At 47.1% G+C, this 27,931-nt stretch overlaps 1 protein-coding gene across 9 annotated transcripts; it reads left to right on the top strand.

Annotated features, from left to right (window-relative positions):
* The first annotated feature begins 459 nt into the window (after nt 1–459).
* On the top strand, nt 460–27,931 carry CHD4 (chromodomain helicase DNA binding protein 4). 9 transcript variants are annotated; one of them, XM_083481294.1, is made up of 40 exons: nt 460–551; nt 2,482–2,661; nt 5,338–5,465; nt 5,634–5,828; nt 6,186–6,304; nt 6,977–7,218; nt 7,441–7,568; nt 7,731–7,866; nt 8,292–8,473; nt 8,581–8,820; nt 9,668–9,871; nt 9,966–10,171; nt 10,577–10,708; nt 10,945–11,041; nt 12,750–12,941; nt 13,037–13,237; nt 13,430–13,567; nt 14,166–14,287; nt 14,401–14,574; nt 14,869–15,010; nt 15,557–15,688; nt 15,802–15,919; nt 16,323–16,447; nt 16,969–17,233; nt 17,346–17,518; nt 17,738–17,921; nt 18,018–18,104; nt 18,489–18,577; nt 18,754–18,887; nt 19,167–19,311; nt 19,487–19,652; nt 19,942–20,066; nt 20,472–20,598; nt 20,783–20,860; nt 20,956–21,093; nt 21,190–21,298; nt 22,524–22,656; nt 23,578–23,773; nt 27,074–27,249; nt 27,417–27,931. In XM_083481294.1, the coding sequence occupies exons 2-40, from the start codon at nt 2,565–2,567 to the stop codon at nt 27,432–27,434; spliced, it is 5,793 nt and encodes a 1,930-aa protein (XP_083337420.1). In that variant the 5' UTR covers nt 460–551; nt 2,482–2,564; the 3' UTR covers nt 27,435–27,931. The 9 variants fall into 9 exon arrangements, with proteins under 9 accessions (XP_083337420.1, XP_083337425.1, XP_083337422.1 ...); XM_083481299.1 differs by having other exon boundaries at nt 470–551; nt 17,738–17,918; nt 20,475–20,598; XM_083481296.1 differs by having other exon boundaries at nt 489–551; nt 17,738–17,918.

Genomic DNA, 27,931 nt, shown 5'->3' with positions numbered 1-27,931 from the left:
GCATTGGGAACAGGCGCGCCAAATGCTTTCTTAGGGGGCAGCTGGAAGGAGACCCCTGGAGGGGGCGTTGGGCGCTGCGCACTCTTTTAGCAGGGTTCCTTCCATTCTGTTTGGGGAGAAATAGTGCGCCGGTGATTATTATGGGCTGTGTGAAGGCAGGCGGGAGGGGGGGCGGGAGGGAGTGGAGAGAAGATGCAGTAAGTGCAAGCATTGTCGGCTGTGGCTAAGAGTTGCTGACAGTATTATGGGATGTCTGGCTGGACGAGGACTATTATGGGATGCTTGCCTGAGGAGGGGGGGAGGGGGGGAAAGAGGTGGAAGCGGCTGGTATTATGGGATGTCTCTGGTGCGGACTATTATGGGATGCCAGGGGGGGGCTTCTGGTGGAATATTTCAGGGAGGAGTGCGCCTGCTCTGGGATGCCAGACTTGGCAACAGTGGAGTGTGTGTGATTATTATGGGATATGTCAGGGAGTGAGTGAGTGAGTGAGTGATGGGGGGGGGGAGAGATTGTTGTGGGTTGGCTGGAAGAGCCAGGGAAGGAGATGAGGGTAAGGTAGTGACTATTATGGGATGCTCAGGGCAGGGACACAGTGCCTGTGGGAGGAAAGTGGAGGGAGGAGGAGGGGGGGTGAGTGAGCAAGGAGAGAATGCGATTATTATGGGATACCTCGGGTGGGGGGAAGGGTGGCTACTGTGGTATGTATGAGTAAGGGCGAGTATTATGGGATGTTTCCGCATGGTGTGTGTGTGGTGGTGGGGGGAGCGGATTACTGGACGGTGCCCCGCAAGGACTATTATGGGATGCTTTGGTGGTGGTGGTGGGGGAGTCCGATTATTATGGGATGCAGGGCTGGGCTCCCGAGTTTTGTGGACAGGGGAGTATTATGGGATGGCTCGGTCGAGGGGTGGCCTGTGTGTGTGTGTGTGTGTGTTACTGAGGTGACGGGGGTGGGACCCGTCGCCAAGGCGCCGTGTGGTGGCTGGGGGGGGGGCCGGGCAAGGGAGCGGGATTATTATGGGATGGAGGCGGGAGCGCTGAGGAGGGGAGGGGCTTGGCCGGGGCTTTTTTTTTCCCCCTTTAAGAGGCGGCGCTGGAGCCGGAGCCATTTTCCCTTCAGCGGCGTCGAGAAATAAGAAGCCGGGGCGCCCGGAGTCGGGTGAGGGAAGGGAGAGGGGCAGAAGCCCAGAGAGGGGGCGGCGGGGGGGGGGCTTCTTTTTTGTGGGGTGGGGGGGGGAGAAGGAGGGGAAACCGCCCTAGATATTGGGGGGGGGCGAGGTAGGAGAGCCGCCGGCTTTCCCGGCTGCACCGCCGCCCTGCAACCCGGGCGACCCGCCGCCGCCTGAGGGAAGCGGAGCGACCCCCCCCCTTCGCCAAACGCCCCCTCTCTCTCCCCCCCCTCACACAACCCCCCACAGCCTCTCACGGTGGGGGGGGGAAGAAGGGGGTGGGGTGCCCTCGTCTTTCTTCTTGGGGGCGGGCTGGAGAATATTCGCCCCCCCCAGACACGTGTTAGGGGGGTGCCTTGTATGTGGGGATATTATCTCTTCAGTTTCCCCCCCAACCCGTGGCAAGAGGAACACCCCCCCCGTCCCAAACCTCGACCTTCCTTGCCATAGCGCCCCCCCCCACACCTCAACCTTCAATAACTGCTTTTTCTCAGCCAGCCCCAAAATAAATGTTCTGGTTTGGGTCTTTTATTTTTATTTTATTTTTCCCCGCCCCCCAGTTTGGGTCTTTTCCTCCCCCCCCCCAATAGCTAGGAGGAGTGGGACGGGTCCGACAAGTTTCTCGGCTCTAAAGCCGCCTTTTTGTTTTACAGCCTGGCCCAAAACTTTAATTCCCTTCGCCTGTTTATGTCAGAAGGAAAACGGGGAGTTAAGCTTTTTATTTGATTTTTCTCAATCCCAACTGCCCATCAGGGGACGCCAGGACGTCCATTCTCGGCCAGAGAAGAATGAGTGGGCTTTGTAAAAAATAAAATAAAAAAATCAGCCCCTCATTTCTTTTAGCATTTCCATTGCGCGTCTTCTAGTGAGTGGGCGTTTTTTTTTCCTTCTTTTTTTTGTCCAGGAGCTGAAACAAACTCTCTGGGTGGTGGTGGTGGCTTTGAATTATGGTAGCTTTGACCACAGAGGCGCCACCAAGAGGCATTTCTTGACCCATGGGAGGTGGGTTGCTCCAGGCTTTTGTTTCCCACCCCCAGGTTTTGTCTGTCCAAAATACAGGTGGAACCAAACTGGGAAACCCCAAGTCGATGGTGCCTGTCAAGATCCTCATAATAAGGAGAGACTCGGATTAATTTGGCATTGGCCTGAAGGCCTTCTGAGATGAGGGCTTGGACCAATCTCCTACCTAGTTGTCTGGCCCTCCCTGCCGCTGCCACCTTTCTCCAGAGATCCAGAGGCTGGTTTTTGGGCTGTTTCTTATAAAAAGGCTGCGACTTTTAAGCTTTTCTTTTCCTTCTCTCTCCCTTATAGCCCGTTGCTGGCCTTAGCAGTAAGGAGGCGCCGAGTTACCAGGAGCTTCTTGAGCCCTCGGATTGTCCTCCGAAACAGAGGACATGGCGTCGGGTATAGGATCCCCATCGCCATGCTCTGCGGGCAGCGACGAGGAGGAGATGGAAATCCTTCTGAACAACAGCATCCATCAACACCAAGGTACACATATCAGCTAGCAGAAGAGCGTTGACTCCTTCGTTTTGGGGGTGCTATGGTGGCTTTTTCTTGAACTAAGGAACAAAAAGAGTTAACTCCTGTTTTGCATGCTTTAGACCAGTAATGACAAGGTCACGTTCTTCCTGCTTAATCCATGCCCTTGCTTAATGGGTTTTTGGGGGGGGAGGGGAGGCATCTTGCCCTGTGCTTCTGATAACTCTGCTACAGAGACAAGATGGGAGAACTTGATAGTTTGGATCGGAGGCTGAGGGAAATTTAAAAAATTGTTCTGAACTTCTTTTCACCGGGGCTGCAAGATTAATCATTGACTGCTATAGCTGCTAATGTTTTAGATGTCTTATTTGGTTGCCTCTTTCCATGGCTTCCTGCTGAGTCCTCCTGCTGCTGCCTGGAGAGGGCTTCTTGTAGATCCCGCTCAATCCGAATACTCTGAATACGTAGCTTGTCATGCTAGCTTTGCTTTTGAGTGAACATGAATGGTGGCTGCGAAAAGATATGGCTCAGGTGAAAGTTCTGTTTACTAGGAACTTCTGTGTGTGTGATAGAAAGTATCTCATTCCTTGTTATTGCGTCCCTTTTCCTAAAGGTGTGATAGGGTTCATTGTGGGGAGGGCTTGTGGGGGAGGGGGAACCTTTCAAGTGGAGTGACTGAAGTGAGGGTGGATGACAGGTTCTTATGCACATTTCAAATGGCTTTGAAGGGAAATACGAAGTGGAAGGCTTTCTTTCTCTTGCCCACTTGAGAGCTCAACTATGTCTTGTGTCCAAAAGGATCTGTGCCCTGAGCTGTTGCATGACCCACTTTCCTGCCTAGCCACACCCTGTGGAGCTTACTTCACAGCTGCTCACCTTAGTCCTGCATTTTGGGTTGAATGTGGCCTGCACCATGTGGCGGGGACATGGGAGCAATGCGTTTTGTTGTGTATCTTTTTGCCTTGGTACCTTTCAGAAGAATTGTAGCTGAGCTCAGTTGTACGGAGTGGCCACCTATTGATTTGGGTTGAGTGCAAGAATATCCCTAGGAACAGGGTGAAAGTCTCCTGGGCTTTTAGCGCTTGGCCCAGCTGGGAGTTCAGGGGGGCAGACGTGGATTGTGTGTTTCTGAGCTCACAGGCCAAAGAGGGAGTCAGCTCTCTTTTACCATTGCTGGATGCTAGAAGGCCTAGAGAAGAGGTGCCGATGATGCTTGAGGAGCGGACCCTGCCTGAAGTGCGCAGGGAGGGAGAAAGTCTTGCTGAAGGAAAATACTTCTGGCACAGGATACATTTGCTGGTTTGGGAAAGCAGGGCTCCACCCTGTGCCGTTTCCCCTCTGCTCCTTGTCCTTTGGTTGCAGCAACTGCTGTGACCTGTAGCTTCCCCCATCCTGCCCAGTGCCTGTGGTTAGGAGGCCATTTTCCCTTGGAGGGAGAGCTTGTGACTCTGGCTGCTGCGTGTAATGGGCGGGGGTGGCTGCTGAGGGGGGAGGGGAGGGAGAATGGCTGGTTACTGTGGATCTTGTCACAAAGGAAACTGCCGGCTGGCTGTGCCCCTCTGGGCTGTTGGGGGTTGGAGAACAGATGGGAGTGTGGTCTGTCGGGTTAAGGAGTGACATGTTTCTGTGTGTGTGTGTACACGTGCTCGTGCTTGTGCATGCATGCGCGTGCACCCACATGAGAGGGAGAGGGAACGAGTTAAAGCTTGCATTTGCATAGCGAGGAGGTGCTTTGTGAGTTGTGAGAGGGCTGGCACCTGAGTTAGCACCTGGTGATTGTTAGTACTCAGAACCTCCATTTCAGTCTAGGTAGGATGGGAGAGTTGAAGCAGCGTCCCGTTGAGTTTGCTGTTAGCTTTGAAGGTTTCTTCAGGGGGATTTTGAGGAAAGTGGGAGAGAATGTTTGTTGTACCCTGATCATTCTCTAGCAGGTGTATCTTCAGAAGCTCTTGCTTGCAGTCTCATATTTTTAATTTGAAACAACATGGTAAGGGATGAAGGGGGCAGTGCTTTGCTATTCAGTTGCATTAAAAGCCAGTACTGTTCCTAGTCTGTATTTTGCTCTGGTGCTGGACTAAACAAATGTCTTCCATATGGAATAACTTCACTAAGCAAGAGGTAGAGGAAGATGCATGAAGACACTTAGTCTTTGCTGGTGCATTGGAAGAATCTTGAGGCAGGTGGCACCATCCTCATTCACTAGGTGAGACCTAAGATGGGTTGAATGCCCCTGGGCAAAGGACCCCCCTCCCTCTCTTTGAGTTGCATTAGGTTTGTGAGGATACAGGAGAAAGCTAGTATAGGAAGAGCTTCCAATTTCTTTCAATGAAGCCTCCCTGTATACGATTTTTGGGAGGAGATCAGAGATGCCTTGTTCTCTTTAATCTGTTAACACCAGTTTTGGACTAGTACTCCAGTCTGCAGTTACCTCAGTGCAATAGCAGGAGGTTGGAACACTGGAATCACACCCATGGGAAAGAAAATGGGGCAGTGAAAGGTAGTTCAGAAAGGGGCCCGGTTTTAAAAAAAAAAGTGAGTGACCCAATTGCATATGGTCTAACTTGGGAGTGTGGCAAAGCAACAATGGACCAAGTACAAGTGGGGTGTAGTCTGTGGCAATGTGAAGGGACACCTAGGCATTAGAAAATGATTAGTTACCCTTGCTGCCTTCATAATTTCCCTCAGAGCCAGAAGAAGAGCCAGAGGAAGAGCTGTTATCAGAGGCAGAACTGCCAAAAATCAAGAAGAAGAAGAAACCCAAGAAGCTGAAGGAACCTAAAGTGCCCAAGCTTAGTAAGCGCCAGAAAAAAGAGGTAAGAAATAGAGTAGGACTTGTGGCTGAGAGGGGGGATGAGGGAGAGAAAAGCAGCTTAATGTACAGATGGGTCTGCATGTTGATTACATTACAGTCTTGCTTCCGTTTAGAAAGAATATTTTTTGGGTGCTGATTTATGTGCTTTAATTCTTCCCTCCCCCTCCAGCTTGGAGACAGTTCTGGTGAAGGAAATGAATTTGTGGAGGAGGAGGAGGAGGTGCTGCTGCGCTCCGACAGTGAGGGAAGTGACTATACCCCCGGGAAGAAGAAGAAGAAGAAACTTGGGGCTAAGAAGGAAAAGAAGAGCAAAGCCAAGCGCAAGGAGGAGGAAGAAGAGGAGGATGAAGATGATGACTCCAAGGTGAGAAGATCCAGAATGGCTCATTAAATCACATGAACACGTGATTCCACTGCTGCTCCCCTTGCTTATCTTACTTGTTTTTGTACTTTAGGTTTGGGAGGGAAGGGTGGGCACAACACAAGGTGCTGCTAAAAGAGGGTGATGTTTTCCTTCTTGGGGGTCTGAGGGAATTCTCTGTCCTGCTTTTGTAGGGTAGGTGTGTGTGTGTTGGGTTCTTCGTCCTTTTGGCCCAGTCCTCTATAATTTCCTGCTGATCCTGCCTTTCTTTGACAAGCTTCCTGCTCATGGCAGGAAAGTGTCTCCTTGTTGAAACTAGTATCTTTTTAACTAGCAACTTTTCCCTGTCTTTTTCCCCAGGAACCTAAGTCTTCTGCCCAGCTTCTAGAGGACTGGGGCATGGAGGATATTGATCATGTTTTCACAGAGGAGGATTATCGCACTCTTACCAATTACAAGGCTTTTAGCCAATTTGTCAGGTGCGTTATTCAGTCTTTTCATATCTTGGGAATGCAGGGCAAGAAAGACTTAATAATCTAGCAGACGGTGTGATATTGAAGTGTATTATCTGTAAGTCTCTGGTTTAGTTTTTTGTTGAATGGCAAATAGGCATGCTACTTTTTCTGTGCCTTGACACCTCATCTAAAGCAGGGGATAATACTACTTGGCTTACAAGGCAGTTGTAAGAATTATTGAGATAATTTATGTGAATTTCCATGAATGTTTTTATATAGAAAATGCTATATAAATTATCACAGTGTTCCAGGCTTGGGCACTTGGTGTTACAGAATTGTTGGATTACTGTAGGAAATGGGTTAGGCTGCAATCCTAACCCTCACTGGATTCAATATGGCTTACTTCTGAATAGGCATGTTTAGATTTGCATGCTAACTATTACCCATAGAAGGATAGAAGACAAAAATGGAGAGCCTAAGTAATTAGTCTCAAAAATCTTCGGTTTGTGGCAGAGTTGGGGACTTAGGAACATACCTAGCTTTTCTAGGAATACTAGAAAATGTTCTTCTCCCATGTGTTAGTTGGCTTCAGGGCGATGGGAGGGGCTAACAGTCTTAAGAATAGGTTGTAAAGTTTGAGCTTCCCAAAGTCCAGACCATCCAGCAGTGCTCTTTTCTTTTTCTTCCCCCATGTAGGCCACTTATTGCTGCTAAGAATCCCAAAATTGCTGTCTCAAAAATGATGATGGTGCTTGGGGCCAAGTGGAGAGAGTTTAGCACAAACAACCCCTTTAAAGGGAGCTCTGGGGCATCTGTGGCAGCTGCGGCAGCTGCTGCTGTGGCTGTGGTGGAGAGCATGGTGGCTAATGTGGATACAGTTGTTCCTCAGCCCCCAGTTGAAGTCCCGCTTCGGAAGGCTAAGACCAAGGAAGGCAAAGGTGAGGTGACCATATGGGGACTGTTGTGATGATGAGTGGTGGGGAGGTAAGGGTTCATAATCTCTGTACCTTCTTCTAGTAACTTTGAGCAACTGTACTGCAGGGCACCCATTAATTCACTTCTGGAAATCTCTCATAAGATTTTACATTTCCCTTTAAAGCACAGCTCAGCTGGGATCTAGGTACCACTTAATAATGGGGTGGTGATGGTCTGTTTTCTAGGTCCCAATGCCCGAAAAAAAACCAAGGCTAGTCCTCGTGTTCCTGAGATCAAAAAACCCAAAACCAAGAAGGTGGCACCCTTGAAAATCAAACTGGGAGGATTTGGCTCCAAGCGTAAAAGATCATCTGTGAGTTTTTCTTTTTCTGGTAAGAGGGTGGGACTTTTCTCTTGGCCACATTGTCTCTTGCAGGATATGGGTGTGTGGGTTTGTGTGGGGCAGCCTCGATAGCACTGGGTCACAAAGTCAAGTTTTCACATTCCTTTACATTATTTATTTTTGTACCTCCAGAGTGAGGATGATGACCTGGATGTTGAGTCAGACTTTGATGATGCAAGCATCAACAGCTACTCTGTGTCAGATGGCTCTACCAGTCGCAGCAGCCGCAGCCGCAAGAAACTAAAAGCAGGAAAGAGGAAAAAGAAAGGTACTGAGCTCTGCTTGGCTCATACGGGAGCTGTGTGGAAAGTGTGTGCTCAGGGGCAGGGATTTCATGATTGCAAGTGTCTGGAGGGTGGTTGGGGACCCTTGGTATAAAATATTTGCTATTGCGTACCTAGGGAAGAAGTCAAACTCTGCAGACTTAAAAGATTGAGGGATTTCCGACGGGACAAGACACGCTGTGAGGAAAACTTAAAGTTTGTGTTACGTCTTTTTATGGTACACCCATAGCCATTTTCCTGCTCTGACCCTTGGGATACAATAGTGATATCCAGGTTGTGCTCTCTAAATAATAAATCTTTGCTATCTAGATACTGCTCTGTGACATGAGGTTGGAGTATCCTCCTTGTTGCTTGAACCTGCTGCTTGCTTAATTGTTTAAAAGCTTTCTCCACTATCTTGCTCTGCTAGGAGAAGAGGATTCTGCTGCAACTGTTGATGGCTACGAAACGGACCACCAAGACTACTGTGAGGTGTGCCAACAGGGGGGAGAGATCATCCTGTGTGACACTTGCCCTCGTGCCTATCACATGGTTTGTCTGGATCCAGATATGGAGAAAGCGCCAGAGGGCAAGTGGAGTTGCCCGCACTGTGTGAGTTTTGGGTTCTATGACGCAGCTAGAGGCCTGGGAATGCAGGGCTAGGAAGACCACTTGAGGGACTTCAAGCATCTTGGTCTAACGGATTCCCTCCCCTATAGGAGAAAGAGGGTATCCAATGGGAGGCTAAAGAAGATAATTCTGAGGGGGAAGAGACCATGGAGGATGCTGTGGGAGATGCAGAGGAGGAGGATGATCACCACATGGAGTTCTGCCGTGTCTGCAAAGATGGAGGAGAGCTGCTCTGCTGTGATGCCTGCCCTTCTTCTTACCACATCCACTGTTTGAATCCACCTTTGCCAGAGATTCCAAATGGAGAATGGCTTTGTCCGCGTTGTACTGTGAGTTCCTGTGCTCTTCCACAAATGGGAAATACAAGCTGAGTTTGTGGGAGTCCCCTGAGTGAGATAGCATTTGAATCAAGATGGCTCACGCTGAAATCCTGCTCTGAAAAGCATTTGAGCACATTTTTGGATCCTACTCTCCAGGCCGATTAATTTTTTGTGGTTAAAAAGTGAGCTAGCACTATGTTCATCTGCTGCCATAGGAATCAGTTTTTGCCAAGTATTTAAGAACAAAGTTAGGTCCTTGTGTGTAAAGGGAGAGTCTAGATTAGCATCTTGTGATAGGTCCAGGGTCTGGGTTCAAAGGTTGACCCATAAATATTAGAAACAACATAAAAACCAATAAGCTTGTCAAGCTCCCTCCATAAATGTATAAGGGTCTTTCTCTTACAGAATCATAGAATTGTAGAGTTCAGTACCAGCAAAACACTACCTTCAGCATTGACTCCTGGACTCTGGCCAAAATGTTCTTTATAGGAAGCCTCATGTGTCTTTTAGCCCAGGCATCTTCATCTGTTATGTCTAGGTTGTATTCCCACGCCTGGTGCAATCCACCTGCATTTCCCATCTTGCAGCCAATCTACAATTTATAAAGAAAATAATTGGAACCTTTGTAGTTCAGTCAGTAGGACAGGAGACTCTTATTGTCACAGTCATGGGTTCAAGCCCCGTGTTGGGCAAAGTATTCCTGCACTGCATATGTCTGGGGAAACTAGATGACCCTTGTGGTCCCTTACAACTCTATGATGACTCTATGATTCTAAATATGAAGCAGATTGGATACAATGCTGTTCAAAAGCTGTGGTGGGGACTGATTTCTAATCCCATGGTCCATCTTCTCCAGTGTCCATCTCTGAAGGGTAAGGTGCAGAAGATCTTGACTTGGAAGTGGGGGCAGCCCCCACCAGCCACGCCGGTGCCACGACCGGCTGATGCAGACCCAAATGCCCCTTCTCCGAAGCCCCTGGAGGGAAGACCCGAGCGACAGTTCTTTGTCAAGTGGCAGGGCATGTCCTACTGGCATTGTTCTTGGGTGTCTGAACTACAGGTAAGCAAAAGGCATCTTTACTAGAAGCAGAGCAAAGAAATTGGCTAACCCCACGTGTCAGGACGGTGTGTAACTGCATCTGTTTGTACCTCAGCTGGAGCTGCATTGCCAGGTCCTGTTTCGCAATTACCAGCGTAAAAACGATATGGATGAACCTCCAGCAGGAGATTTTATGGGAGAAGAAGAGAAGAGCCGTAAGCGTAAGAACAAGGACCCAAAGTTTGCCGAGATGGAGGAGCGTTTTTACCGCTATGGAATCAAGCCAGAATGGATGATGATCCATCGGATTCTCAACCACAGGTGAGGAAAGAGGTTGAGATTGCCTCAGTCTCTGAAACATGAATGGTTGAACATTCCTGAGTTGAAAGCGACCCTAAAAGGTCCTGAAACACTCAAAAAGGAGAAATTCAATTCCATTTGTCTCTAGCCAAATGAATGTAAAGACACACCTTACCTTATATATTGTGTTTTCCACGCTCACACAAACATGCAAATAATAATATAAAAGCAGCAACACCAACCAAGATAAAATCAGTAAGAACCAAGAAATCCAAACACACAATTCAGCCTCCTTTTCTGTGCCTCCTCTGGTTCCCTTCATTAACTGTATTTGGGGGGTGGGGGGAACAGGAACAATATATGCAGTTTTCATCCTTTACTACTTTACACAGACTGTGATATTCATTTAATCTCTCTTTCCTTTAGCATTGATAAGAAGGGGAATGTTCACTACCTTATCAAATGGAGGGATCTACCATATGACCAGGCTTCTTGGGAGAATGAGGAAGCAGAGGTACAGGATTATGATATCTACAAGGCGGCATACTGGAACCACAGGTGAGCATGGATTTCATTCTTTGATAAATGGGTCAGATGAGAGAAAAGCCCAGCTGAGTTGGTAATGTGAATTGAAGCATAGCTATCCTAAGATCTTTGTAGCTTTCTCTCTGAAAGGAGAAGGATACTCTAGTCAGCCCTGGGGTGCTTCATCTGGAAGAGTTTCTTCTTCTTTGCATCTGCTGTGTTGGAAGTACAGAGTCTATACAACCTTCTGTGCCTCTTTTCTTGCACAGGGAATTGATGAGGGGTGAAGAAGGAAGACCTGGAAAAAAGATAAAGAAAGTGAAGTTGCGGAAATTAGAGAGGCCCCCAGAAACACCAACAGTGGATGTGAGTTAATGGCTTTGAGGGTGTGGGAGGGAGACGCAAGAAGGGGGAAGGACATGGTGGGTCCTGCAGTTTGTATGTTCAAGGTTGGAGACCGTATGTTCTGTAGCTGAATCGAAAACTACGTATCTGTAATGCTTTTGATCACCAAAGCAATCCTTTGTAATTTTTATGCATTCTGTGGAATCTTTGTCCTAGACCAGTTTTGATGGCGTTAAGTTGCAGAAGCATAGGAGCCAGCTGCTAGGGAATGAGGTCTCTTCGCCCCTCCCCAAATACAATATTTGAGCCCCCCTCCCAAGTTGATGGGCAGTGCCACTCAAATGGTGTGTGCTGTGTCTTGTGATCGATTATTTTATTCAAGTTGGCACCCCGAGAGTAGCTCAGGCCAAAGACAGTGAGGTGGAGCAGTTTGCCTTTTTTTGCCATGGGTGGAAGAGGGATAAATGCAGGCACACAATCTAGTTCACCAACCTTCTGTAAAGAGGGAATATACTGCTGTACAAAGATAAAGTAATATTCACCAGAGCAAAGGATCTTGTCTACTGAGCTACCATCCTCTCTTGCTACTAATTTTTTTGTGTAGTATCAGAGGTCTACTAGGTGCTATACTAGGGTCTCCATATTCCAAAGAGCAAAAAGAGCAAAAACCTGGACACTCACCCACCACCATTGGGGCACACCACCACCACCATCATTGCACATCTCCATCAGCCACACACACACACACACACACACACAGAGAGAGAGAGAGAGAGAGAGAGAGAGAGAGAGAGAGAGAGACTGGATGGAAGGGAAGGAGAGAGAGGGTGCAATGTTGGAGGGCACTGGAGAGGGAGGCAGCTGGCGTGAGCCAGCCCTGCGCTGAAAAAGAAATTTTGCCGAGTTTCAAAAATTCCCCCTGGACACCCATTTTCAGGAGTGGGATCCCGGATATGTCTGGGAATACCAGGACGTACGGCAGTCTTATGCTATACAGAACTTACACCATTCCTGCCTGAGGAAATTACTCTTGACTTTTCAAAGGAAGCAACAAGCTTCCTTTTTGCATTGTGTTCCTTGTTCGTCCTTAGTTCTTGCCTGCTTTGCCTATATCCTGTTCTTCCCAAACAATTTTCACTAGTAGAGGTTTGAATAAAATATAGGTTACCCTTGATGTGGTCTTAGAGTTTGGATTTGATATCCCGCTTTATCACTACCCTAAGGAGTCTCAAAGCGGCTAACATTCTCCTTTCCCTTCCTCCCCCACAACAAACACTCTGTGAGATGAGTGGGGCTGAGAGACTTCAGAGAAATGTGACTGGCCCAAGGTCACCCAGCAGCTGCGTGTGGAGGAGCGGGGAATTGAACCCGGTTCACCAGATTATGAGTCCACCGCTCTTAACCACTACGCCACACTTAATATGCTTTGCACCTCCGCATGAAACGGTATGCATGTATGAGGTACGTAGCTTAAAAGCTGCACAAAGCTGGTGTGCGAATGGCCTGTTTTAATGTTTATACATACATTGAGCACGTAGAACCCTGCTTAGATAAGGTGTTGTTGTTTTTTAAAAAAATTTAAACATGTGCCATGCAGTCAGTTTAAAACTTAGTGTTGAGCCCTAGGCTGAGATATCACATGTTATCCAATTGGGCAAGACTCCGCTTTCTCTAATAGCAGCAGTAGCAGAAACTGAAGATTTTCAATTGCTTTTCTCCATCTCTGCAGCCGACCGTGAAGTATGATAGACAGCCTGATTACTTGGATGTGACTGGAGGAACCCTGCATCCTTATCAGCTTGAGGGTCTGAACTGGCTGCGTTTCTCGTGGGCTCAGGGCACAGACACCATTCTGGCAGATGAAATGGGTCTGGGAAAGACTGTCCAGACAGCTGTGTTTCTGTATTCTCTTTACAAAGAGGTGAGGTTCCAGAAGACCTTGACATGCGCACATATATATCTTTATTCCAGAAGTCAGTTTCCTGGTGTCTTAACATCAGATTTATCTGATTATAGGGACACTCTAAAGGACCTTTCTTGGTGAGCGCTCCATTGTCCACCATCATCAACTGGGAGAGAGAATTTGAGATGTGGGCCCCAGACATGTATGTGGTGACTTACGTGGGGGACAAAGACAGCCGGGCCATTATCCGTGAAAATGAATTTTCCTTTGAAGATAATGCTATTCGTGGGGGAAAGAAGGCCTTCAAGATGAAGGTATTACAGCAAACTAATCGGAGTTAGTGCCTCTCTTGAGAACTTTGTAATGTTGCAGGTTCCTGAGTGAAGCATTGAATGCCAAGTAATCTCAAATGATGGAAAGCTGGGTTTTTGTGAGTGTGGGTCTGGCCTGTCGTTATACCTTTCCTGCTATTTGTTTCCCTAATGTGTAACTTCTGATCCTTGCAGAAAGAGGCATCTGTGAAATTCCATGTATTGCTCACTTCTTATGAGTTGATCACTATTGATATGGCCATTCTAGGCTCCATTGACTGGGCCTGCCTTGTAGTGGATGAAGCGCACAGACTGAAGAATAACCAGTCAAAGGTAGGGAGAAATTTATCTTGGATCTGTAAACTCTTTATTCCTTTTCCTGTGTTTTATGACTCTGATTAGAGGGGCTTGCCAAGATTTGACACTGCTCTCTCTTTCTAAACTCAATGTTAACAAACTTTTCAGAAGACTTGTCACAAGCAGCATTTTTACACTGTGTGTATATATGTGTGTGCACCTATGTATGAGGAAACTATTAACCCTCAAGAACTGTTTTTGTGTTTGCTGTGCAGCAGCTCCTAATTTTGTGCACTATGATTAAGGATTGTTCTTGTTTTAAAAGAGGGATGAACAGTGCCTTATTTGAACATGCTTGTTTTGTTTTTGTTTTTTTAAAACTTCATGTTAGTCTCATATTTGTTATTTTCTGTGTTGTATTGGAACAGTCTGATGCTCCTCAGGCTGGCCTCTGCATAGTCCTTTAATTGTTGATAGGTTATTGTAGTTCTACAAAAGCTGAGAACTTGCTTAGAGATTACATGATCGGTGTCTAGTCGCCTTCTGTGCAGATCTGTACGTTTGGAAATATGTTGTGAATTTGGCTGACTTTCTATCTTTCCTTTTCTTGCTGTGCCCTTCACACTTCCTTCAGTTTTTCCGGGTGTTGAATGGCTACTCTCTTCAGCACAAGCTGCTACTCACAGGGACACCCCTGCAGAACAATTTGGAGGAGCTTTTCCACCTGCTTAATTTCTTGACGCCAGAAAGATTTCAGTAAGTCCTGCAGTGTGCATTGAAGCACAGCTTACCTGTTGGATTGCTGTTCCCATGTTTCTTGTTTTGTTTTATTTTACTTCTCCTGACCGTCTGTCTGACTTCCCTCATAGCAACCTAGAAGGCTTCCTGGAAGAGTTTGCAGACATTGCCAAGGAGGATCAGATCAAAAAACTTCACGACATGCTGGGCCCACACATGCTGAGGCGCCTCAAGGCCGATGTCTTCAAGAACATGCCTTCTAAGACAGAGCTTATTGTCAGAGTGGAATTAAGTCCTATGCAGAAGTGAGTGTGGGAGGATAGCCCTTTACTCCTTTAGCTGAGTATCTTGACATTAACAAGGTTTAGCCTGTGCTTCAGGGTGCTGGGATTCTAATATGCTTACTTTCCTGTTCTTGGTTTGTCTCTCATGCTGATCGGCTGCATAACGTAGACTTGTACTGGCTGCTTTTCTGAGTACAAGGTGGGAGAATGGAAGGGGAGCTGTGCTTCAACAGATAGTTCTGAGGTAGAAGCGAAGTGTTTGCAGCAGACCTAAGAAATAAGTAATCAGCAATGTGAATATTCATATTTTTACAGAAAGTACTACAAATATATCCTGACAAGGAACTTTGAAGCACTGAATGCCCGGGGTGGTGGCAACCAAGTTTCTCTACTCAATGTGGTTATGGATCTGAAGAAATGCTGCAATCATCCCTATCTCTTTCCTGTAGCTGCCATGGTAGGTTCTGTCTCCCAGAATTTCCCTTTCAAGTGCTCTATACACTTCACTCTTAATTGTCTAAGCACTGGGGAATGGGCCTGTTGTTTTATCGCCCTTTCCTGCTTAAACCTTCATCCTGATCTTAAATACTGTCATATGTATTGGTTTTATGAAGCACAACTATCATTTGAGGGCATGGTTGTGAGCAGCAGTTGCCACATCATTAGCTTTTGAATGTAGTAATTGGAGGGAAGTTTATAACTTGATGATCATGTCAAAAGAATGGGAATTGGCACAGAGCAGGAAATTTATTAAGTAATAGGCCATCTGTTTCTCGCTATGCTGCCTTTTGTATGGAAATAATAGGGCAGCTGCAAAAAATAGGGAGAATTGCTAGAGAGGCATAGGTAAGAAAAATGAAATGGAAGGAATACATAAGACTGCTGGAGTCCCTACAGGGTAAGCTAAGCTGTTTGACACTTGTGAATCATTAATGGCCAGGACCAACAATTTGAAGAATACTTTCCCTCCCTTCTTCACCCCCCTTTTCAATTTTTCATGCAGGAAGCACCAAAGATGCCCAACGGCATGTATGATGGTAGTGCCCTAATCCGGGCCTCTGGGAAGCTGCTTCTTCTCCAGAAGATGTTGAAGAACCTCAAGGAGGGAGGTCACAGGGTGCTGATCTTCTCTCAGGTAACCAAGAGCTATTGTGTATTGGGGGAAATTTTCCAGATGGTGATGGGTTAGCTGAATGCATTTTGTACATTTTTACTCCAACTCATTTCTTTGTCTTTCCCCCAAAAAAGATGACTAAAATGTTGGATCTGTTGGAAGACTTCTTGGAACACGAAGGATACAAGTATGAGAGAATTGATGGTGGGATCACAGGAAATATGCGTCAGGAAGCCATTGATCGCTTCAACGGTATGTTATGAGACAGAGTACATAATGGCAGGCACAATTACCCTTGGCAGGAACCAGGGTTCCCCTCTCATACTTTGCTAAAAATGTCAATTCACCCTTTACAACTGCTAGCAGGGCAGCTGTGTTACTCTCTGAGCTGTCACAAGACCTCTTTGCTGTAACAGGCTAACACATTTGTTAGCATATAAGCGTTCATGGACTACAGTTCACCACCACCTGATAAAGCGTACTGTAGTCCATGAAAGCTTACACCATAACAAATCAATTAGCCTTTAAGGTGACACAGGATTCTTTGTGGTTACGCTTTATAGTATCCCTGCTCTATTTGGAGAATGGTGAAAATGAAGGTCTGGATGATCCAAGTATATGATATCTGACAGTATCTCATCTCATTTATCTCTAGCTCCTGGTGCTCCACAGTTCTGTTTTCTGCTTTCCACCAGAGCTGGGGGGCTTGGCATCAACCTGGCCACTGCTGACACCGTGATAATCTATGACTCTGACTGGAATCCACACAATGATATTCAGGTGAGTTTGAGCAGCAAAATAAAAATCTCTCCCCCCCCCCTCCATTGCAACAGTGAGGAGGAATCTGGAACCAGCCACTTGCATTTTAGAGTAACTATAGCTTACTGTGGGATTGACTTAAATTCTGTTAGAAGAGTCAGCTGGGAAACCGTGTGATGAATAAAATCCTGAGCTTTTTTGAAAGTACTCTGAAGTAAAAGCACACTCTATTGGTCCCCATTAAAAAGAAGAAAAAGTTACAAGGGGGTTGGATGGCTTATACCATCTGCGTTTAGTATAAAGTGAAAGTAAAACCTTTCAGACTCCTGCTATTCTACAGGAGTTGTGAAAGCCCAAAACTTGCCTAGGATCATTCTTGTAATGCTAAGCTGTGGTTTGAAATGGCTTGGAAGGCATACTAATGTGGCAGTGGGCAGCGGGATAGGACTGCTTTAGGAAGGCAAGAAAATAGAAGGACCCAAAGACAGCAAAAGGCGGTTTAATGAATGAAGACTGAAAGAGTACCCTTTTCTCTCTGTTAGGCCTTCAGCCGTGCTCACAGAATTGGACAAAACAGGAAGGTGATGATTTATCGCTTTGTCACACGAGCATCTGTGGAAGAACGGATCACGCAAGTGGCCAAGAAGAAAATGATGTTGACCCATTTGGTTGTGAGGCCAGGGTTAGGCTCCAAGACTGGTTCTATGTCTAAACAGGAACTGGATGACATCCTCAAGTTTGGTACTGAAGAGCTTTTCAAAGACGAAGCCACTGAAAGTGGCAAGAATCTACGTAATGTGACACAATGTGAGTGAAGTGATTAACTTTCCTTTAGTTAGAGCTTTTGCTCTGTCCCCTTTCAGCTATCCAAAAACTCCTTGATTACAGCAAGACTGTCCTCCCCCCCCCCCTCCTCCAGGTGATATCAAGGAAAACGAGGATGGCAGTGTCATCCATTATGACGATAAGGCAATTGAACGCCTACTGGACCGGAACCAGGATGAGACGGAGGATGCTGAGCTTCAGGGCATGAATGAGTACCTGAGCTCCTTCAAGGTGGCCCAGTATGTGGTGCGTGAAGAGGAAATGGGGGTAAGTGAGAATTGACCACCTGCTTTCTGATTCATTTGATTCTTGATGCAAAGGCATTCACTGCTGGTGGCTAGAGGATGGAATTCTGGAGCAAGCATGGGTTTGAAGCTTCCACCCTAAACCTCCTTACTAGGGTGAAACCATTACTTGAAGGCATTGGGATTTCTGAGTAAGTATGCTGAGGATTGCCTCTTCATTTTTCTAATTTTCCTATGTTAGGAGGAAGAGGAGGTTGAACGGGAGATTATCAAACAAGAGGAGTCTGTGGATCCAGACTATTGGGAAAAGCTGCTTCGTCACCATTATGAGCAGCAGCAGGAAGACCTGGCCAGGAATCTGGGGAAAGGCAAACGCATCCGCAAGCAGGTCAACTACAACGATGGCTCGCAGGAAGACCGAGGTAGTTGTGCGTGCGTGAGATCGGAGGAAGCGGCTTTATAAAAACAATGGTTGGGTTTTTCCCAGGCAACTCACTTTGGGCATTCTGTTCTTTTTCCAGATTGGCAGGATGACCAGTCAGATAATCAGTCTGATTACTCTGTAGCCTCTGAGGAAGGTGATGAAGATTTTGATGAGAGGTCGGAAGGTATGTTGAGGTGTTGTGCATTTGGACTCCTTGATTCTGGGAAAGCGCGATAAGGAGATGCTCTGAGCTAGAGTGGGGTAGAGTGTCAGGGCAGAACTAGAGAGACCACCCACTCGGCCATGAAGCTCTCTGGGTGACCTTTGACCAATTGTGACCTCTCAGCCTCACAAACTTTAGAGGGCTGCTGGGATTTAATAATTGTTAGGGTTCATTGAGAAACATCCTGCCTTGAGCTCCGTGGAGCAAAGGCCAGGTATAAATTGAATAAGCGAAACAAATTGGAAGCTCTTTATATGATTGCTATGCTTTTCCTTGCATACCAAACTCCAGCTGATTCAATATACTGTCTTAACCTGGTACTTCTCCCTTTTTCTCTCTTGCCAGCTGCTCGCCGGCCTAGTCGGAAAGGCCTGAGGAATGACAAAGACAAGCCCCTACCCCCACTCCTTGCTCGTGTAGGAGGCAACATTGAGGTAATTCTTAAGAGTTTTATACTCCCAAAATTCTGAGAGTTTTATACTGAGGGTTTGGCATAGAGATCTTCCAAATTAACAAAATCAGATCCTTTGTGGAACACTTGAGCCTCTATGCTTGTGTGGGGGCTGCTACTGCTGCATTTAAGCTTTCGCCCTCTCTTTCTCCTGTTCAGGTTCTGGGCTTCAATGCTCGCCAGCGGAAGGCCTTCCTCAATGCCATCATGCGCTACGGGATGCCACCTCAGGATGCCTTTACTACCCAGTGGCTGGTGCGGGACCTCCGTGGGAAGTCAGAAAAGGAGTTTAAGTGAGTCTGGCGTGCCGGAGGGAGGAGGCGTAGCTTGTAATGCCCAAGAAAGAGTGGAATTAGGGGAACAAACTTTGCTTAGCCATGTCTGGGCTGGGGAGTGATGGAATTTGACAAACAGTCTCTGGAAACCAAGCTAGTTTGAGTGGAATAGGGGAGATTGCTGGTCGAGAACTTGCACACACTTTAATTGTGAGTCTTGCTGGGGCATTACTTGCATCGAGGGTTTATGCTGTCATGATGCTACCAGTCTTTTTAACGCTCCCTTCCCTCCTTCAGGGCCTACGTCTCTCTCTTCATGCGCCACTTGTGTGAGCCAGGAGCGGACGGTGCAGAAACGTTTGCTGATGGTGTCCCACGCGAGGGCCTCTCCCGACAGCACGTCCTCACACGAATAGGAGTCATGTCTCTCATACGCAAGAAGGTGGGTATTAAAACAATTTTTAAGAGACTTCTCGATGGCCCTTAGCCTCTTATATGCATTGGAGGACTAGTTGGTGACTAGTTTCTATTTTTGGAGTTCAGAAGGACACTGATGCATTTCATTGGTTTTGACTTGGAACGACTAAAATGTGTTTTCCATGTTCCCATCCCATTAGGTGCAAGAGTTTGAGCATGTGAATGGACGCTGGAGTATGCCAGAGCTAGCAGAGATAGAGGAGAACAAGAAGCTTTTGCAGCCCAGCTCACCTTCCCCCAAGACCCCAACTCCCTCTACGCCAGGAGACACGCAGCCTAATACTCCTGCCCCTGTTCCTCCACCTGGTGAGAGCCCTGCGTTTGTCTTTTTGTTAAAAGAGTCCCGTCCAGCCTTCAACGCTGCTCCTCTTTCCAGCTGTGACAGAGGACTTGGGGCGGACGTAGATCAAACCAACTCTTAATTTAGGAGGGCTTCCTGGAGCTAAGGCTAGCCCTCAAAGGCACAAGAGGACATTGCTGTGGATTGTCTGCATGGGAGGAAGGTCATTCCAGGGGATCAGAGTATAGAGACTTTCTGAGTCCCAAGTGGCGTGTGCTGAAAGCTGCTTCTGCTTTCTCCCCTACTGATTTATAGAGGAGGTATTGAAAGCAGAAGAGGGGGTCACTACCAAGGAACAAGGGGAGCCCACAGAACCTGAGAAGGAGACTAGTCCCACTGTTGCTGCTGCTTCCACTGCTGAGAATGAAGCCCCGGCTGAGGTGAGCTCCAAGGGTTTTCTTCATGTTGCTGCTAAATAAATGCATTTCTTCTTCTGATCTTTGGAATACTCTGCTGATGACTGAGGTTCTTCAGCTTACAAATGCTGTTATCCCCTGGCCCTCTTGTCTTTGGGAGACGGGGAGGGAAATGTGGCTTTTAATCAGTTACTCCTCCGCCCCTACTTCAGGATTTTGAAGAGAGACATCTATTTTGAAAGATAAATGCTTTGTTTTTAAAAATGCAAAACTTCGTAAAGCAGTGAACAGTGTCCATGGCTGGGAGAGAGCCATTTGTTCTTGTGGCTGAATGTGCTGTGAAGCCTGACCACAGGGGTTGGTATATTTTCTTACACTCCACTGAGTAAGATTCTCACCCCTCTTTCTTTCTTTCTCTTGCCTACTCAGCAGGCTCCTCCTGCAACAGAGACCCCCGCACAGGAGGCTAAATCCCCTGTGAATGCTGTGGAAACCGAAGAGAAGAAACCAGAAGACGTAGAAGTGAAAGAGGAGCCAATGGAAACGGAAAGCAAAGGTATGGCTGTTAATTCATAGATGCATGTGCAAGACATATGGCATTCCAGAGCATGGGGGGCTCTCTGGTGTTGATGTCAAGGAGAGTTCACAGGGCTACCAAGATTAACCTGGTTGGGACTGAATTAGCCACTGCTTAAATCAGGATGGATGCATTCAATTCTTCAAACCTTCCTCTCCTGCAGCTGACATAGAGAAGGTGGAAGAGAAGACGCCTGCGGAGTCAAACCCTGAGCCTCCAACAATTAACCTTGAAGAGAAGGGTAAGCATTCTAGGCATGGCTGGTATGGCCTTGGCTGTGCATACTGTCGCTGCGGAGATCCGGGGACTAACCAAGTTCTTTCCCCCCCTAAACAGAGGAAAAGAAAGAAGACGACAAGAAGGATGTCGTGATGCTGCAGAATGGGGAGACACTTAAAGAGCCTTCTGAAGACCGGCACAAGAAAGCCATGAAGCAGCGGTTCATGTTCAACATTGCAGACGGAGGCTTCACTGGTACTGGCAGGCCGAGGGTGCAGCTGTGGACTGTGGGGAAGCGAGGTCTCACTCGGTTATGAGAAAATAATTTCCTGACATTGTTTCCTCTTGCAGAGTTGCACTCCCTGTGGCAAAACGAAGAGCGAGCAGCTACCGTTACCAAGAAGACCTATGAGATCTGGCACCGGCGCCACGACTACTGGCTCCTGGCAGGAATCATAAAGTATCCTTTCTCCAGCCCTAGACTTTGAGTGTGGCCCCGTGCAAAGGGCTTCAGTGGGTCCTAAGCTGCCATTGCAGCTTTGCCTGTGTTCGTCCACTGCACCTGCTGCTTACTATTCATGTTCCATCCTTCTTCCAAGATAAGCAGCACAGTACATTGAGTTACCTCACTTTAGCCTTGCAACATTTTTACTCGGTAGGTTAAGATGGGAGCAACTTCCCCACATTTTGCGTGCTGTGGTTGTTTGACTGAACAGGATTTGAACCCAGGTTTTCACATATCTGAACCCGGCTCTCCCAGAATGAATGCATTCTGCACGTTGCAATAATACATACCAACGTATGTATGTGCACTCAGTTGCTTGCATTAGGATACTGTACTGTTTGCCACTTGGCTTCTGAAGGATGTTCAGGTTTCCTGCTTAGCCCTGCTGCAATTGCTGCTGTTCCTGTGTCATTCTCATCATCTATTAAGGCAATCTGCCTGCTCTGTCTGGCAAGCTCCACTATGCCATTGTATAGTAGCTTCATCCAAACAGAGAACTGCTCTCTGGTGCAGGCAGGCTATGCTCCAGCAAATTTTGCAGCAGTGGTTTGGCAGGAGGAGCAGTAGGAGGAAGAAAGCTGATTTAAGGAGGTGAGCAGCTAGGAGGGTGATTGCATTAGCACCTGCTTCGTAAATCTGGGGCTATGGGAGCCCGGTACATGACTTGCATCTTTTGAAAAATCTAGGGGACTTCTTCCTATTTAAAAAAGAACACTTTCTCAATACTGAATCTTAATGCCTCAAGAACCGCCTCTCCCCAAATGAAATAACCCAGCCCCTGTGATTATTATCTGAGGCTCTTTGTGTGCCTCCTCCAAGAGAGGTCTGGAGGGCAGCAATACGAGAATGGCCTTTTCTGTGGTGGTTTCACCTGTTTGTGGAATAATCTCTCTAGGGAAGCTCGCTTGGTACCTTCGTTACATATCTTTAGGCATCAGGCAAAAACCTTCCTCTTCTCCTTTGGCTAATTAAAGAATCTGTGGCCTTATAAACTCCAGGGAGGGGGTTGTTTGTGTGGTATGTATTTTTGTGTTTTTATACTGTACACTGCCCTATGGTCATCAGAGATGTAATAAATAATAATATCACCACTAAGACACTCGATGAGTGTTAAAAGCAATGCCAATTGCTGGAACAGTTCATTTCCAAAATTATTTTTTCTGAGCTTGGTCAACTTCAGCCACGGTTACGCTCGCTGGCAAGATATCCAGAACGATCCTCGTTACGCCATCCTCAATGAGCCTTTCAAGGGTGAAATGAACAGGGGCAACTTCCTGGAGATAAAGAACAAATTTTTGGCCAGGAGGTTTAAGGTGAGAAGCTGAATTAAATGCTATATATCAGTGGTGGCTTGAGTTTTTTCCAATGAGCAAAGTAGCTTGTTTTCCTCTAGGCTTTCTAATTAAGAAAGAATACTCTGTAGATACATGTGGATTTGAATTAAACATTGTGAAAGTCATGGCATTTAAACAGAAGCAAAACTGAATGGAGATCCTCCTGAGCTGCTCTTATGGAGACGGTCTCTCCCACAAACTCACACCAATATATATTTTACACAAGATAAGTAAGCTTTTTAAAATATGCAGGCCTGTTTGCCATCGCACCTTTCTTAAACAAACAAACAATACCTGTTGAGAGGCTGAGAGGCTTCATGCTATATGCACCTGGTACAACTGGAGCAACACACTGAACTATAGATCCCAGTAGCACACTGGTAATTCTGCAGCTAGCCTTTAGCTACAAGTCTCTCCAAACTTGTGCATTCTGTTTCAGGTTTTGTTGCAGATGTCAAAGGGGTGAATCTGCTCTTACCTTCCTGACCTAATTATACCAGTACAAGGCTGTACTATAGCTGGCATAGGCACTAGGTTCTTTGCATGCAGTATTAGCTACTGAACCCATGGTTTTGTTTTGGTTTAAAGAATGAATTGTGTGGCAGTACAAGATTGCATAAGCTATGCAACCATTCCTCATAGGCTTGCAATAAACTTTGTGGTGGTATGCCATTTCTGAGGGAGTTTAGCGTATGGATAGATTTCTCCTTATGGCAACACTATTGATCTTTCTAGTACTGTGCGTAAGCATGTCGAGACAAGAGTCAGCAATTGGCATAGACCCTGCAGAGGAAGCTGCGTGGCTCAAGTGAGAAAAGGCCTCCCTTGTTCTGGGAGGGAGCCTCGCAGCAGTTTGAAGAGTTGGACTCAGGATCCTGTGTTTTTTTCATTCTTTTGCAGCTGCTGGAGCAGGCACTTGTGATCGAAGAACAGCTAAGGAGAGCTGCCTACCTGAACATGTCAGAAGATCCATCCCATCCCTCCATGGCCCTGAACACCCGTTTTGCTGAGGTGGAGTGCCTAGCTGAGAGCCACCAGCATCTATCCAAGGAGTCTATGGCTGGAAACAAACCAGCCAACGCGGTGCTTCACAAAGGTGAGGAGTCGGCAGGAGATCACATGGAGTGAGGGCAGACTTCTGTTGTGTGCCACTGGCCCCTTCCCCCCGCCCCACCTCATCCCGCCTCCCTCCACCCCCCCCACCCCCCAGTGCTTGTGTCTTTCTAAATGTGCAACTTCTCTTTCTCTTCTAGGGGAGGAGGGCAGCTAGTGTTGGGGGAAAACCCTCCTCCAGGTTCGGAAGGCAAACTCCAATTTTAAAACGAGGAAGAGGGGCTTTACTTCCCTTACATCCCCAAATGATTTTGGGTTTGGGGAGGCTCCAGCAGAACCTGGTTGTCTTGCAATGAAAAGCAAGATGACTTAACTTTGCTGCAGGAAGCAAGAGATGGGTCAGGGTTTATAGGTCAGATCCCACTGGTTCTGAAGGGGAATGTTTTGGCCTGGTCAATGAGAACATGTTTGGACTGGTGCCATCATACGATTGCAGCCGAACATTGCTGCACCACAGGCTTCTCTCCTTCACATCCATTACCTGATGGAGAGGATGCAATGGGAGACAGTATAGCCTCCCTTCAACACAAGGGCACAAAAACAGTTGTGGAAATACAGGAAGGCCAGTTAACAACCCCCAAGGAAGGCCCCCTACTGCAGAGCCCACTCTCTGGGAAAGATGCTTCCATTGCCTGAGGCAACCATCCTTTTTCTTCCCTCCTCCCCATTAAAGGGGAGACCATTCCCCCCGACACACACACCTTTATGCAGTGGATCAAAGTGTTCTTTTACTAAAAAGAAATGCACTCTTGAGAGAGTGTTTAGGAGCAGGAATCCCTCATTCCATGGTAGAAGTGATAGTACTCATTTTTCTCATACCTGCTCCAGGGGCAGAAGTGCCACTCCCTGAAGAGGTAGAAGGTGCAGTACATCTTGGGAGCACATTCTTTTATTATTGCCCATGGGGATAGGCACTATGTACATGGCCAGAAAGGAGAGGGCTTCTCTCAGCTGCTGAAGACATCCCACAAGAGTGGACTCTTTCCCAAGTTGGACCCCCCTACAATGATCTTGCTTCCAAGGCAGTGCTCTTCTGAAGCAGATGAGTTGTTGATAGACCAGCAGAACCACAAGTCTGGATCTCCCGTCAGAAATGTGGGGTTCCTCGGCTATGACACTAAGATAATCTTGCACGGAGTTCATTATCACTAGAACCACCTTTTCACGAGTCTCTGTGATGCTAGATAAGGATGGCTTGGAGAGATAAATGCTGCCTTCAATGGGAGTGTCTCTTGGTGATTCATATTTGGACCCTTACATAACTAGGTAACAGATTCATGGCCTCCAAAAGGGCTGCCTTGAAGAACTCTGTTGCTAAGGTGTAAATTCAAAGTCTAAGGCCTCTGGAGGCAGTCTTTAGGAGAAAGTAAAGCTTCATAGTGCACAAATCGATCTTCCAAACCACGTTGTTGTTATTTTTATGTCTTAAAATGGGCATCAAGTCTATATTGCAACAATAGCAGATCTAAAGAAATCCAAAACGGGTTGCAGCTCTGGAAAGAAGTCCAAACTTAGGCTATCTATTGTGCCCCACCCCTTTTCCTGCAAGAACCTGATGGCTGGAAGCCACCTGAAGGAATTCATGGACATCTGAACAACCATCACCAGTGGATAATGAAATTAATCTCCAGAAGCTATGCTTTAAGATTCACCAAGATGCCAAGACACAGATTTTAGGGAGGAACTCCTATATATCCAACAGTACCTTCAAAACATCACTGGATTTCCAAAGTGCTGGAAATCAAGGCCAAAAACCCGTTTCTGTCTCAGAAAGGGGAAATGGTTTTCTTTTTTTACACTCCTGAAGAAAAATGGTGAAACACACTGACTATGCTGGATACTGAAGCATGGCAAGCAGTTCCTGGACAAGTTTCATACGCTCCTTTCTTTGTCTGAGGCCGTGTAGCCCTGCTCAGTGTCATCCTGGCCTACTTTCTCATCCTTAAGAGCAGACATGCCAGGTGCTTTCGTTTCAGCTGCAGGAACCAATAATAACAATTTTTATGCCAAACCCTTTGGTCTTCACCAGGATCCCAGTGGTCTTAACATGGAAGGATGACCTACTTATCTGTTCTCCATCTCTCTGGCATTGCCCCCAAGGTGTGGCAACGACCATCTCAACACTACAAAGACGTTGATTCTTAAACAGCTGCGTGAAAATCTCATTAGATTGATCTTTTGCTTCTCCACTAGGGAATGTGAATATCCTCATGGATTGAGTCTCTCTCCCAGTAGGAAGACTTCTGCAAGCATGCTAGTAACACTCGTCCACTACTGTCCCAAATCACATCTCTGCTGTCTGCCCAAGCCCTCAGGGACCAATTTCATACACCTCTTAACTCCTGTGGGGGTAGGGTTTTGCTACAGACCTTTGTCTGTCATGGAATACATGTTATGCCTGCAGGACTTTTGAGTACTCCGTAGACAACACGCTGTCCATTAAGCAGCAGAGGTCTTACCTGTCTCAACCAAGAATACTTCATAGGGCAAGAAAGTGCCTACAGCTTCCTTGGCATACTGGAAAGTGTCAACCTAGCGAACTCTTCAGCAACTTGCAGGTTTGCAAGACTGTTTTTGCTCCTTCTGTAAAGGGGTACCGTTTCCTCTCCATCCTTCAGGGAGAGCTCTCCTCTTGAGAGAGATGAAAAATTACCACATGGGTTTCGATGCCTGACTTTACCAGACACTGTTAAGACACATTTTGCCTAAGTTGAGATGGTCTTTGGGTGAGAGATTTCCATATATGGCGTATCTTCTGGAAGATACGGCATATCTTCTGGAAGTGACAGAGTACAGTAGTTTCCAGTTTCCAGACAGGTACCTCTCTTTTTAGCAACCTAATGCCACCTGCCCTCTCCTCCCCACCCCAAGGTTGAGAAGAGGAAATTCTGTACTTCCGTGAATTGCTGTTCTCCTCAAGGAAAAGAGGGCAGCTAGGTCCATTCTGCAGTGCTATTCCACCTTGTAGACTCCCAAATGCAACAATAGGGGAGGATTGCTTCCGAGATGACTGAAGCCACCCCTTATGTTGTGCGCTCCCCATATAGATGTAGAGAACTGTTTCAGATTTCAGCTGTTGGTTATATAGCTAGTTTCTAGTTGGGCCTAGGTGCATTCTCAGTGTGGGGAGTAGTTGGGGGGGGTTGTCCTGCCTCCTTGAATCCAAAATTGGAGCCTGCCTTCCTGGGCCCAGAGGAGAGGCTTTCCCCAAAGACTAGCTGCTCCCCTCCCCTTACGGAGACCAAATTCACAGGTAAGTCTAGAATTTCCTTTTTTCTTCCAGTGCTGAAGCAGCTGGAGGAGTTGCTGAGCGACATGAAGGCCGATGTGACGCGGCTGCCCGCCACAATTGCCCGCATTCCTCCAGTGGCTGTGCGTCTCCAGATGTCGGAGCGCAACATCCTCAGCCGCTTGGCAAACCGTAGCAGTGAGCCTCCTCCGCCACCGCCGCCCCAGCAGGTAAGCATCCGGACCTGCTACCTTTCCCTTTCCACCCTGACCCTGGCCACGAACCGGGGGGAGGGGGCCCTTGGCGACTGCCCCAGGTTGGGTGGGTTCTGCAGGAAATACCAGGAAATACACGGCACTTAAGAACCTCTTGTTCCTCTCTCTCTTTTCTGCCCTAGGTGGCTCAGCAGCAGTGAAACGCTTGCCCAGTGCTGACAACCCAGTGATTCAGCTGAAGTGACATACACACACCCTTGTTTGAATTCTGACCCCCTTCCCCCCCTCTGCCTGGCACTCCTGATCAGATGATGTCCTCCCTGCATGGGGGATGTGGCTGGAGAGAGGAGGAAGTGCAATTCTCCATAAGCTGCCAGTTGCACTTGGATTGCCCTTGGGTGTGATAAGGGGACATTGGACGGACTCTGTACATAGTGACTGCTGGAGGCTGCAGCGCCACATCTGTTACACAGACCTGGCTGCGAACGCGCACCACCTTGGCCCACACTTCCTTGATTTTAATTTTATTTTGAGTTTGTTTACCAAGACGAGTGCAAGCAAAAGTCAGGACAGACACAGCTACCTCCATCAAGATCCTTTTAATACAAAAACTGACTGGACTTGTCCTCTGAAACAGCTGGAAAAAAGACAAAAAAATCTTGATAAAAGTTGAAAATAAAGGTTTCCTTGTATTTTA

The sequence above is a fragment of the Podarcis liolepis genome (genome assembly GCF_965112155.1).
Source record: "Podarcis liolepis genome assembly, chromosome: 17".
Classification (NCBI taxonomy): Eukaryota; Metazoa; Chordata; class Lepidosauria; order Squamata; family Lacertidae; genus Podarcis; species Podarcis liolepis.
The sequence above is the reverse complement of the archived record's forward strand: the minus strand, read 5'-3'. Positions and strand labels throughout refer to the sequence as shown.

Bases quoted from the DNA above. Each gene is read 5' to 3' on its own strand.
- CHD4 (XM_083481294.1), top strand. From the start codon at position 2,565: ATGGCGTCGGGTATAGGATCCCCATCGCCATGCTCTGCGGGCAGCGAC. The intron at 11,042-12,749 runs GTGAGTTAATGG...CCATCTCTGCAG, and splicing joins CAGAAACACCAACAGTGGAT to CCGACCGTGAAGTATGATAG. The intron at 14,575-14,868 runs GTGAGTGTGGGA...ATATTTTTACAG, and splicing joins GAATTAAGTCCTATGCAGAA to AAAGTACTACAAATATATCC.